Here is a 14,570-nt window from a genome sequence, read left to right on the forward strand (position 1 = left end):
TAATAAAATAAAAAATGAAAATAACTTGTATTGTATATATCATTTATGTTGTATAAAATAAAAATACATTGTTCGAGATCACATTAAAACATCTTCAATAAATTATTCATTTTAATTATAAGAAAGATTTGCGACATGGTCTTAAAATAATTATATTTTATTCGGCTAACATCTCGTATTATTTATTTCTTATATCATTTCAAAGTCGAAAAATAGTCAAACTCTCAACTTTTTCTGCCGCTAACAAAGCCCATATCGCAAACAAGTTTAATAACAAATCGCGCAAACAACTTCCATGATTAGGCGCACGATAAAGTAAGCGGTTCGCGCGATACCGTGACGTATGCGATGACGTAAGAGCCACCGGCCAATCGTGCTCGCTAATTTTTGCCTTGCGCCAGCACTTCACGTGGCAGCCAATAAAATTCGGCGCCTTTTCGGATTTTAAACCGATTGAAATTACTGGCAGCGGCAAAAGATACATTATAAAAGGGCTCTCGAGGAGCGGGCGCACTCGCTTCTTACGCGCAGTTACACCGCATAGTTAAACCGCACTCCGATACAATGCATTATATGATCCCTTTTCTTTATTTTAAAACCGTTTACGACGACCGCTTTTCTTTTTGTACATTCGATTATATCACGACCGCTTATCTTTCTTTTCGGACTACGCTTTTCTTAACTATTTGAACTGTGTAAATTAATTGTGATAATTATTTATTATAATTAAAGGTATTTTTGTAACTATACGTGCGTGACTTTTTTTCCGTGTTCTGTCTTTCTTGTATTTGTTACGTGTATCGTCGCGTTCAACATCTCGTGTCATTCCGTACAATATCTATATACACAACTCGTTTTTTCTCTGATTAATAATAAAAGAATCTTTTACATAGTATATACTACATAGTATATAATATATATAATATGGAAATATTCTATATCTTTCAAATAATGATTTACAATATATTTATAAAACATTATAGTTAGGAAGAATACCAGCAGACTATCTTTTAGTAGGTGGACACAAAGGACTTATGTTAGATATTGCATGGTGTCCTCATAACGATAATATCATAACTTTTGATTCTGAAGATTGTGTTGTCAAAGTATGGCACCTGATGGAGGTATTTCTAGGATACTAATTGAATCAATAATAGACCTGCAACTGTACCAACGCAGAGTCAGTTTAGTGCTAAAGCATCTATTCGCATTAAATGTGTTGACAGCTGGTTTGGACAATCTTGTTATTATCTGGAATATTAGTACAGAAGAAGCCTTAATATGCATTGATTATCATCCAGATGTGGTTTATTCCGCATGTTGGAACTGGAATGGATCTTGATTAGTTATTATATGTAATGATAAAAAAATGTAATGATAAATAAATTAGAATTTTGAACCCAATGTCAGGTAAAATATTAGAAGAATATTAGAAGAAGTCATAGCTTATTTAGCAGTTTAGAAGGAAGTAAAGCAACTTGTGCCATCTTTTTAAGGTATATGCTCCATACAAATGCTAAATTTCAAGGTCGAATATCTCGAACTAAATGAAATCGAGATCCGTTTTTTTTTAGATTGTATTGCTTCGAGGTGGACAAATTTTGATAAAAGTATTTGATTTTGGATGGACTTTGGATTTATCATATCAATTTCCAATCATTTCGAAAGACTGACTTAAGAAACATTTTTATATGAAAAGTGTTGCTGTACAACCCAAACTATTAGTTTATTTATTCCAATTTGACAATGAGGAACATTTTATTTGCTGATGGATGAAACTAAGGTATATTGTTTAAAATTATTGCTTTAAAATTTTTAATCATTTTTTGTCTTATAATTTGAAATTATTTTATGTGCAGGTACGTAACTAATTAAACATTACTGCGCCATTTCTACACTATGTATACGCAAAGTGAAATGTTGGTTTGGAATAGAAGCAATTTTACATCAAGGTCATTGATTAGTAAAGTTATTGAAGTTTTTTGATGTCTATATCAACTGCGATGATGATTTTTGCCACTTCAAGATCTTTAAAAATTAAGTAAGTTTTTTAATATTGTAGAAAATTTATCATTTTGGCACGGTTGACGATTCAGATTAAATTAATAAATCAATAGGTTATTCTGATAATTAAGATATAGTGCTTTTATTTTGCTTCCATCCGTGATATTTTGAAATTATAGTAATGAGTATAAAAAAGAAATGAAAGGATGATCACTGCAAATTTCATATTACATTGCAATACGTTTTTTATAATTTTGTTTATAATAATGGGTGCTGCAATATCTAATTCTGAAATTATAAAAACTTTAAAATATTTTGAAATTTGTGACAATCAAACCGGCAAATCTAAATTTCATTCAGTGTGGAGAGACATATGCGTAACATGGGACAATCAAATGAAATCTTTTAATTTATACTTTAATGTTCATCAAAAGCAGCATAACGTTTTCGAAACATATAAAAAAATGAAAAATGTGATTAATTTTAATAACGTTACGGAAAAAAAATAAACTTTAAGTGAAATGACATTGATGTTTCTGATTTGTGTAATGATAATAATAGCAGTAGCTTTGATAGTTTGAATGGAATATTCAACATACATGTAATGATAAAGAAATTCAACTCAAAATTGCTTTATCAAAAAAACAATAGTTAAATATCAAGCCAGAAGAGAAAAGCAATAATAGGGGAGAAATTATTATTCTTTGAAGAATGAGTGGACACATTTTTTCTGAATTAATTTTTGTACAAGAAAAATTACCATGTGCGTATTCTCTCAAGAACCAAAAAATAATACACGGAAACTGTTATGCTACAGATTATATTGTAAAAATAATGGATTCTGCAGTGATCACAATTGTAAGGCTCAAATTTATGGGCAAGGATTATTTCAGTTTAGCAATGATGATGATGTATCGCTTGAATTCATTACCTTAAATACTGAAAGTTTATCACATTCCAAAAAAAGATGTGTCCGGAATTCGAAAAACGTCATTTAAGAAGCATAAAAATTTTTGAAATATAAAAAAGCCGATGTATTTAGAAGTGAATTAATCAGAAAATATAAATACAGTGATCAAATTGGTCCTTTGGTATCAAAATTTAATAACAATGTTATTAATGCAGTACGTTTCGAGGCTAAAAATAAAGAATTTGGTGTTAAAGATACTATATGGAAATCGCTTGAACATTTAAAAAGTTACGGTTGAATTTAATCGTGCCATTTAAATAGGCTTTGATAAATTTTTTTTATGTATTGAACACCGGAACAAATTCACGTTTATAATGACGTGATAAAACTTGGTTCAATTGTTTCTATTGACGCGACAGGAAGTGTTGTTCGTAAAATAACACGTTTGGAAAATAATTCTAGTAATCACATTTTTTTATATCAAATAATTACTCATGTTCAAAATATTATAATACCATCTGGTCAACTTCTCTCGGAACGAGGGAATAAGACACTCAAATCGTTGAATTCTGGTTACGAGAATGGATTTCATCTGGCGCACATGTTCCTTTAGAAGTAGTCACTGATATGTCAATTACACTTCAAAATGAGATTACTTTAGCAACTAATGAAATATTTTATAAAAAGTATTTGTCAATTTGTTATGATTTTTTAATTGGAAAAACTCAGTTTGTAGCATGGCTATTTGTTCAAATTAATATTGCTCATATATTGCTGATATATTGTGTTGCTAGACTGTTTATCTCGTGCAAAACCAGCAATAAAATATTTTTATTTACGGTGTATAGGATTTATGACTATAATTGAAAAGTTTGAAGACTTAGAAAAATTTATGAAATCAGTTTTGATTGTCAGTCAAAACGAAAATAAATGTTATGCAAAAATTCAATGGAATTAAAAAGAATTGAAACTTTCAAATTTGATGATTCCATTGATTGTAAACAGATAAGACAATATATCACATCAGTGTTTGTGAAAATGGCAATAATTGTACAGAACACATTTCTTGTAATAATGGAATTGATGCTATGACAGTAGATCATAATTGTAATTACAATGTTGATAATCTTTCGCTTTATATCGATCAAATAGTAAAGCAAACATATTCAGAGCAAAATTCAAATATGTCAATTAATTTTAAAGATATGAATATGTATTATTTTCCACAAATTATCAATGATTTAAAACGATTATTTAAACAATTTCCCTCGTGGACTAATGTTATGTTAAACTATTTTAATTCAAAAAATATTGTCGCAACATCTGCTCGATCTGAAAATTATTTTCGTTATATTAAGGAAAATCTCTTAGAAGAACGTCAATCATGCCGATTTGATAAATTTTTTATAAAACACGTACAAACAATTAATACCAAAGTTATCGAAGGAAAAGCAGCTTATGATGCATTAAAGAAAAATAAAGTTATTATTAATCAAAATAGTGAGGAAAAGCTACAGAAGGAAAAATAATATTACAAACGAAAGAAAATTGGAAAAATAAAGTAGTGAATGATACATGTGATTTTTCTAATGAAAATGATAAAGATAATTTTTCCTTTCTTAATACTGAGGAGTATAAGTATAATTAGAATTCTTTTAAAAATATAATTAAAAGAAGTTGTTAATTTAAAAGATATTGAGGATTATTTAATTAAAAAAAATTCAGAAAACAATTTTTCTATTGTGAGTAGTATAGGGGCCACTATAGCGAGACAGGAATGTCCCCCCTTTTCCCCCTTGGCGCCAGCCCCCCGCTGTGATCCCTTCCCCCCCTGTCCCCCTAGGCAGGTACCTGAGAAAAAAAGAGTGGGGACTCGTGGACGTCCACGAGGCGATTTTTTAATTTTAAAATTTTTTTAAGAGTGGGGGGGAGTCGTGGACGTGCACGAGGCAGTTTTTTTTATTTTTTATTCTTTCCTGGGCTGGAAATACTCGGGCTGGAACCTGGGTCTTCTGCTTTTCTGGTCGGGGTCCTAGTGCGGTGGGCTAACTGAAATCTTACAAGAGTGAGAGTTAGATGTGGCATTTAAGCGAAGAGTAGCTCTCTCCGGCCCCGGGGACCGAGCGCTCCGATTGGTTTGTCCTATAGTGGCCGGCTGTTTGATTGGTTCCGACGAGCTGGAAAAACGAGAGAGAAAATAGAGTGAGAGAGAGAGAAAGTGGACAAGATGTCCGAGGTGTCAGAAGCCGGTAAAATATCGGCCGCCGAAGACAGCAGAGATGACCCATTGCATTCCCCTCCTCCTCCTCCTCCTCCTCCTTCTCCCCCAGCCCTGTGGAAAATCGAAAAATATCGCATGACATACGGTATCTCTCGCCTTCGAGCGTCCTTACGGAAGAACTTCGAACTGCAGCGAGCGCGTCGCCCGCGTCTCTCCTTCTTGCTGAAAAAAGAAAAATCACCTAGTGCGGAATTATCAGTTATCAAGATATACAAACGTAATACGAAGTGTTCATGATCGGACATGATTGTCCACGCCGGTCGAGTCATGCAACGCAGGTAGACGCGATGTCGTCATCGGAGGCGATACGCTATCGGAGATTGAAAGAGCTATGGCGCCGCAGAGTCTAGGACGGAAAGAAGGAAGGAGAGAAAAGGAAAAAATTGAACGTTTTCAGGTAATATTTAAAATTAATATTTTAACATTTACATTAAATTTAACATTTTTATTTACGCTACAGAAATGTTTTGTACAATTTTCTTACATTTAAATATAATATTTATAACATTTACAAAAAGATGTTAACTCTTAATGGATGGAAAATATGGGAATTCGTTGTTTTTTCAATTATTTAGCTGCATATTTTCCCCCTCTTTTCCTTATATTTCAGTATATAAGTAAGGCGAGAAAACGCGGAACTTTATTCATTTGAGTTTGCTCGAAATCTTCATTTCGGCTTCGGTACAAGTATTCGTCGTTGTTGTGACCAGTGTTCAACTAGTTCTCGGTAAAAAAGTGATAAAAATGGCCGCCGCAAAAAGTATCCAGTGAACGGAAAAGCTAACCGATTTTGTTAAATCTACTCACGTTTGTGATATTAACAAATCGGGCCTCAAGACCGACTTCGATAGAAGAAACGATCAGCGATATTTATTATTATCGACGACGTACGGGCTTAACGCATCGTATACTAAGAAGATTCATGTGGGATTGCAGGCGACGAGTGAAAATTGCTTTGTACCGATTGTAAAATTAACAGGCAATTATGCAGATGGAATATGTCTCGACACCGACACCTGGCAGCAATTTCAAATCAGCATGGAGCAGATGAAGCAGTATTTGTGCGAGAATCAAAAATCCAAACCAAGTCCGATTATTATCAACAATATTTCCATCGGCTTCACAACCGCTTACGGAACAAGGGCAGTGATAGTGAGTTATAAGGAAAATGCGGGACAACCGGCGAATAATAACGAGACGGAGGAGCAGCCCCGTTGAAGAAGCAAAAACGTACAGCGTCGCCATTGTGATGCAGAAAACTACTTTTGTCGGCCTGGAAGATATCGCAAGATGTGTGGACGCTCATTTGGCACGGTTAATTCCCATTACCGACACCGTCAACGAGTGCTCCAAATACCTGATTAACGAAATAGAATTAAAACTTCCCTCGTCTTACGTAGATTGTGAAATTATAAAACTTACAATTAGAGGTAATTTTGAAGAAATCGAGCGTGATGTACGAACACAAATAAATAATTTACCATTTTTAGACGTATATTTTAATATTGTATTCGAAGAATTGCTTTCGCTAGGTTTTAATGAAATTGTACGTATAATTTTACTAAAGCGCAATTGTTAGTTTTATAAAAAGAAAAATTTTATTTTCAATAAATAGAATGTTTTAACCTTAAAAACTTAAATATATTTTTTTACCCTACTTCTTTCCTATTAATCACCTCTCCCCTCTTCCTCCCCTCTTCTTTACTATTAACATAAAAAATTTTATCGCCTAGTAATATTGCGCGATAGCCGCGCGTTAGACGAACATCTTATTTTTAGCATAAGCATGCATAGAGCACCGCGTACAAGCTCGTAAGCAGCGGTGCTCAAAAACGCTGACGCGAGCTCACCTCCGCGAATACGCTTACTCGCGTCGATTCCGCGGCTGCTTATCAGCTAATTGGCCGCGGTACTTTTCGCTCGTTCGCCGACCGGAAACGCTAGCGCGAGCATGCGGCCGCCGCGGTGGGCCCCGGAGCGCGGATAAGCTTATTATTCCTCGCATACACGAGCAATATTAAAGTCAACAAGATGTCCGAGGTGTCAGCAGCTGGTAAAATATCGGGCGCCGAAGACAGCAGAGATGTCCCATTGCATTCCCTCCTCCTCCTCCTCCTTCTCCCCAGCCCTGTGGAAAATCGAAAAATATCGCATGACATACGGTATCTCTCGCCTTCGAGCGTCCTTACGGAAAAACTTCGAACTGCAGCGAGCGCGTCGCCCGCGTCTCTCCTTCTTGCTGAAAAAGAAAAATCACCTAGTGCGGAATTATCAGTTATCAAGATATACAAACGTAATACGAAGCGTTCATGATCGGACATGATTGTCCGCGCCGGTCGAGTCATGCAACGCAGGTAGACGCGATGTCGTCATCGGAGGCGATACGCTATCGGAGATTGAAAGAGCTATGGCGCCGCAGAGTCTAGGAAGGAAAGAAGGAAGAAGAGAAAAGGAAAAAATTGAACGTTTTCAGGTAATATTTAAGATAAATAACATTTTTATTTACGCTACAGAAATGTTTTGTACAATTTTCTTACAGCTAAATATAATATTTATAGTATTTACAAAAAGATGTTAACTCTTAATGGACGGAAAATATGGGAATTCGCAAGTTATTATATACATCGATAAAAGTGTGAGAATCGAGAAGAATCGAATATGAGAAATTATTCATCTATTATATATCCGTATGGCAGTGAACACCGACTATTAATAAATCTACGTTTTAATAATACAGGCTCACATACTTTGGTTTCATCCCGCGTTACCAACTCGTGGAACGCGGTACGTCGTATTGCTCTGAAGCGTAAATTTATCGAAGTTTCGGCTTTTTCATCGTTCTCCTCATTTTCTGTCTCTTTAGCTAATAATAAATCCCTAATACTATTGAAATTAACAAGCTGTGAGTTTTCATAATTTAAAGTAATACCTTTAACTTTACACGCTTCGTGCGTTCGTCCGTCTGGCGTACGTACGATATAAGCATAAAATTTCGGACCGCCGGATACGAACGCTTCGATATAACTGCCGCTACCATAGCTCTCGAGCTCGTCGGTCATATCGCCTAAAAAATTTCCTGTACGTGGCTCATATTCGTTCGGATCGCCGCTGCTTACGTAGATACATGAATCTGTATCATAATACAAAACACGACGTTCTAATCGCTCTAAATAAGAGTATAATGTTAAACGAGCTTGTGCTGTCGTATATGCCGCTATCGCGACGTTAGTCAATGGGGAGGAAACAACTGCTTCTTGTCGCAGTCGCCATGAAACATATATTACTTCGTCGTTCACGGGTAATATATCGGATATTTCATGCTCGGCGCTCGTCAGCAAAGTTATAAAACGTTGCGGCGATCTCACGACTTCCGTATTAGTCAAATTGGAACGTTGACCGAATTTCCCCAAAAGAATTTAAGCATAGCTTCGCGACAGAACGTAAGCCGGGATTTCGCGCGATGTTACGCTTATCGAGAACAATACCTTCGGTCTTTTCATATTCCCGCAAATATTGTTCTTTAGCATCATCGTCGTTTTCCCCGCATTCGCTCGGCCATCCGCTGGCCTCTTGCTTAAGTTGCAAGAATGTATTTATATATCCGGCGAATAGTCCTCCTTGACGCGTCGTGTGATCGAATCGACTGACTTTGTATTGCCAAATCTCGCTTACCGCCGTCACGAGATAACCTTTTCAACGGCCTTGCGTAATTCGCAGGACACCCATGTACCTTCGAATTCGCGCTCATCTGCATTGTCGTGTGTGCAAGTCGTTTGCGAAAAGGTTTCACAGCAACTGCGACACAATGCAAAAGTAATTTTCCCTTCACGCGATATGGGAGTATGGGATGAAATAGATTACGCGGAGCGAGTACTCTACAACGTATGAACCCTCCAATGTATTAAAATTATAATTCGGTGCCTTCCCGATTAATGCGGAACATTCATCGCCGACATAAATATCGGGATGACCGATCGGGAAAGCGCCAGTTTTCAAAACATAAGGGTACAAGGAACATACGTCCACGTAACGTATTTTTCCATACCTGTAACTTCATATCGCGTCACAATATTACCCGTGCGTCCACCGAAAAACGCATCGCGCGGATCGAGCGGAGATGTTTCCACCAGCGGGTGATTGTCGAGATATTCGCGCATTTCACGATTATCTCGCATATCACGATCGAAAGAGCATTCCCACTTTTCCATTACAGAGTATTTCCGTTGACGCAGTCTCCACGAGATAGCGAGAGTTCGCTCATAACGTGAGTCGATTGTATCCTTACAGTCCGATGATGAAATCGGTCTGTCGCGATTCAAAGGAAAGCAAGACGGGCATCCGTGCCAAAACATCCGTGAAATTGCAGTACATGCCTTTGCGTCGTTCCTGTCGTATCAGACGTTTCATAATATCCATCGACGAGCGTACCGTCGATTGTACGATATTCACGCGAGCGCCCTGCGTGATTTATAGAATGTCCGAGCTCGCGCTCCATCCATATCAACCACTGTAGAGCTTTACGCGAATGATTATTTGCTTTTCTGTATCCACCTGCCGGAATGACGCCTATCGTATTCGAGTGCAAAAGTTTTTCGAAAAACAGTCATGCATGTCGAAGCAATAGTTGTGCATTCCTCGAACGGACACACATTTCCACGTTCGATAAAAATTTTTCTAAACGCCATGCATGCTTGTCGAAGAATATCGACGTCGGTACGACAATAGCGAATGATTTCGCGTTGGAAATCAAACACGATGTTTTTGTCGCATATCGGCATGCCATGCAAGAAAGTGTTCGCGCTCTTTTGTTTTCATCGATTCCGGAGAATAATAATGTAAGTCCGGTAAGGGTCCGACATACGATTGGTTTTCGACAGTATTAAATAAATGTGGAAAATGCCTTTATCCGCCGTATTCTGCAATCCGAAAGCTTTCGGTAAATCGGATAAACGCATCGGCATATAATTTACACTGTCGATGAATTTCGTATGTCCTACCGTTAATACGACGATCTTTGTGCCGCTTAATATTAATTTAGGCTCTAGGTTATTACGATTTTCGACAATATACTTTAAAATAAATTGTGCGTCGAACGCTTTTGCATTATGCGCTATACAGATGATTTGCTTAAAATATTTCGTCGTTCGCGTTGCAAAATCGACAAACTGTTTTACCGGATCGTGACAAAATACGAACTCTCGCACCCCGCACCAACGACACCGCACGGATAAATTATTTTTTCGCGCACGCCTCGCAAATTTGCTGCGCTACGCAAAGAGTGGGGATGTGCTTCTTTACGGTAGTTGTACCTTCGAGCGTCTCATCCTGCCGTGTTTCAAAATCATAAAACACGAATGCTACGCGTTCCTTCTTGTACGGTAACGTTGCCGTTGTCGATGACGAAGTTGACGGTTCGTTAGAGGAATCATCAATGTGTCGAAGAGGCTGCATGTAGCATAAGTGATTCTCCGGCTTTGGCGACTGGCATAATTTGCAGTAAGAAACTCCACATTCGTGTTTCATGCTAAATTTAACGATACGTCCACATTCATCGCAAAATCGTACGGCATTGCAAATACTAACGGATGATTTACCGTCGTATGATTTTACGCTACGATGACGTTCGAAGCACTCCTTACCGAAAAATGCACGTTTACATGCGTTGCATTTTATAATTTCCACGTCTGACTGTTTACACGATGGCAGAATGAAACATCGCGGACATTTACTCGGACAACGATGACCCGTTTTATCGTTCCGATAACCTATATTGCATGGTTCGCAATAATTTCGACAACCCGCGGCGGCATTTAAATTTACAATGGGATTATAATGTCGTAAACGCTCGTAATACATTACATTTAGACGTAGCGCGGGTTCACGTTCGAGTGAAGCGAGTGTCGCGATACCGTCGTACATAGGTTTCGCACCACGAGCAAAAGTGGCGAAATTGTAAACTACAATCGCGATGTTATCAACTGCAAGATAGCGTTGAAAGCGTTCGATTTCTACAATTCCGCAACCCTCATTAGTTATTGTAACACCGGCATTCCTAGTTAATTGCATTGCTAGCTCACGCTGAAGCGGAGAATGAAGATGTCTTATATTATTCCATTTTTCATGCAATTTGCCCGTTCGTAAATTACCACGTTCACAATAAACTCGAGCTACTACGAGTGAACGTGGAAAACACAAATTGTCCACATTATTAATTGTTACTATCGAGCGCTTTGCAACGTCCTCGCGAGTTAATTTAACGCGACCACGACCCGAAGGAACCGAGACATTGAAAACGCGAATATCGAAACGTTCCGCGATATCGAGACCTCCGGCACTCTGCGCTACCGAACTTACGACTCTCCAAATATCCTCGTATGTTAAGTCACGCGCAGGGCGAAACGATATACCCGCGGGTCCATGAGTTAAATTTGACGAATGAAAGGACAGCCCCACATAATCGTCTGGTTGACATGTATTTAGCACATACGCGTGAATTTCACGAAATGCATTTTCTAATGCTCTGTAAATATTTGTATCGTCATGTAACGGACGTATTGCGAAACTCGCTTCTCTCCCCATTATTCCGAATCTCCTAAATTGTCTCGTATTTTCCGCTAATAAATTAATGTAACTAAAATTATTGCCAACCGGTTGTTGCTGTTGTCGTTGCGGTATCTCTGCTTCTTCCTCCTCTTCAATCTCCGCCGCTGAGGGATTAGCGACACGATTTTCTGATTCGTTTTCTTCGCTTCTTTCCTCATTATTTCGAGTCTGCGTCACATGTTCTGCGGCCGGTATTTTTTTCTTTCTACTACCACCGCCTCTCTGCACTGTCGAAGCAAAAGAAATAATTAATTATAAATAAAATAAAAATTATACCTAAATTATTTTTATTTTTCTTTAAATTTTGTGATTATTCTTGTTAAAACGCCTTTGAAAATTAATATTTTATTTTTTAAATAACTTACACGAAGACTCCGCTTCAAGCTCTTCTTCGGCCTTACGTTTCTGCATCCTAGCGGGAGTCTCTTGCACGCTTGTACTCGCTTGAGTGTTCCGTCCTATAAGTTATGATAAATTTGAAAATTTTATCATCATCTTATATATTCGTTTACGTTACAATTGTACTATAGTAAATAATAAAACATATTGCTCACCTGTTAAACGATTTCCACGATGTTGCGCTAACAGGAAGCTTATAAGCCCTCCTGCATCCTCCTCCTCATGATTAAACGCCTCGCGCATTTCCACTATTTCACCCGCGATATGTAACAGTTCGTCGAAATCGTTAAAATAACCTAACTTGTACAATGCTGCTAGTACAGTGTCCGAGCAGGCACACGCGAAAGATCGGAAAACCGCGTAATTAATTTCCGGCGATTCGTCCGACAATGAGGATAAATATCGTTCACTGTTTATCGAGGGTGACAAATTCGCTCCTATAATTATACACTTGCGTAATATATTTTTAAGCTCCGCCATTTTTAGAATCGTATTCTTGCAATATATATATATTTTCACGAATAATATACAATGACGCTTTTTACACGGTAGTACACGCAGATTCAAACGCTGGAGGACTTGGAAATAATTTTTCTAGCCTGTCTCGAAGAATTTATTTAAACGCATATCCCCTCTTTTCGAAAAAAGAAACGCCCATGAATAGTCACTTCTGAAAGACCTCTCTGTTTCTCTCATAGAAGAGCTTTCAGAAAAATCAAAAAGCGTTGAAAAATCGCACTTTCTTTGAAACAATTATATGAACAAAGAGATAATTTTTAATTACGTTATTTACAGGTGTTATTTTTTATTTTAATTTTATTGTACAGGCATTTTTGTTATGCTGCTGCTTCAGTAATGATTTTGTCACAAAAATTTTTATATTTTCGTAGAAGAAACAAAGTTATGTAAAATAAAATTTTATAATAAAAATTTTTACTATATAAAAACTTATTCTACGGGTGATAAATTTTTATTTACGCTTTATAACTTATTACAACTGTATTTACGTCCTGTAGAAAAATTTTTCCTTGTATCCTATCTAATCTTTTCTAGAAGTTTCTAGATATTTTTTCGTGTGATTACTTAACAAATAGTTTTAGATTACTGAACAAGTTTGAACTTGTATTATTTATTAATCTTAAATATTAACTGAAAACGTTCAATTTTTCCTTTTCTCTCCTTCCTTCTTTCCATCCTAAACTCTGCGGCGCCATAGCTCTTGGTGTTCACTGCCATACGGATATATAATAGATAAATAATTTCTCATATTCGATTCTTCTCGATTCTCACACTTTTATCGATGTATATAATAACTTGCGAATTCTCATATTTTCCGTCCATTAAGAGTTAACATCTTTTTGTAAATACTATAAATATTATATTTAGCTGTAAGAAAATTGTACAAAACATTTCTGTAGCGTAAATAAAAATGTTATTTATCTTAAATATTACCTGAAAACGTTCAATTTTTTCCTTTTCTCTTCTTCCTTCTTTCCTTCCTAGACTCTGCGGCGCCATAGCTCTTTCAATCTCCGATAGCGTATCGCCTCCGATGACGACATCGCGTCTACCTGCGTTGCATGACTCGACCGGCGCGGACAATCATGTCCGATCATGAACGCTTCGTATTACGTTTGTATATCTTGATAACTGATAATTCCGCACTAGGTGATTTTTCTTTTTCAGCAAGAAGGAGAGACGCGGGCGACGCGCTCGCTGCAGTTCGAAGTTTTTCCGTAAGGACGCTCGAAGGCGAGAGATACCGTATGTCATGCGATATTTTTCGATTTTCCACAGGGCTGGGGAGAAGGAGGAGGAGGAGGAGGGAATGCAATGGGACATCTCTGCTGTCTTCGGCGCCCGATATTTTACCAGCTGCTGACACCTCGGACATCTTGTTGACTTTAATATTGCTCGTGTATGCGAGGAATAATAAGCTTATCCGCGCTCCGGGGCCCACCGCGGCGGCCGCATGCTCGCGCTAGCGTTTCCGGTCGGCGAACGAGCGAAAAGTACCGCGGCCAATTAGCTGATAAGCAGCCGCGGAATCGACGCGAGTAAGCGTATTCGCGGAGGTGAGCTCGCGTCAGCGTTTTTGAGCACCGCTGCTTACGAGCTTGTACGCGGTGCTCTATGCATGCTTATGCTAAAAATAAGATGTTCGTCTAACGCGCGGCTATCGCGCAATATTACTAGGCGATAAAATTTTTTATGTTAATAGTAAAGAAGAGGGGAGGAAGAGGGGAGAGGTGATTAATAGGAAAGAAGTAGGGTAAAAAAATATATTTAAGTTTTTAAGGTTAAAACATTCTATTTATTGAAAATAAAATTTTTCTTTTTATAAAACTAACAATTGCGCTTTAGTAAAATTAT

General features: G+C 37.4%; 1 protein-coding gene across 1 annotated transcript; it reads right to left on the minus strand.

Moving 5' to 3' along the window:
* Positions 1-10,117: 10,117 nt before the first annotated feature.
* On the minus strand, positions 10,118-12,733 carry LOC126854496 (uncharacterized). The gene is made up of 3 exons (XM_050601312.1): positions 12,353-12,733; positions 12,164-12,256; positions 10,118-12,025 (listed from the first exon to the last, which is right to left on the minus strand). The coding sequence occupies exons 1-3, from the start codon at positions 12,675-12,677 to the stop codon at positions 10,428-10,430; spliced, it is 2,016 nt and encodes a 671-aa protein (XP_050457269.1). The 5' UTR covers positions 12,678-12,733; the 3' UTR covers positions 10,118-10,427.
* Between the last annotated feature and the right edge of the window lie 1,837 nt (positions 12,734-14,570).

The sequence above is a fragment of the Cataglyphis hispanica genome, chromosome 1 (genome assembly GCF_021464435.1).
Source record: "Cataglyphis hispanica isolate Lineage 1 chromosome 1, ULB_Chis1_1.0, whole genome shotgun sequence".
Classification (NCBI taxonomy): Eukaryota; Metazoa; Arthropoda; class Insecta; order Hymenoptera; family Formicidae; genus Cataglyphis; species Cataglyphis hispanica.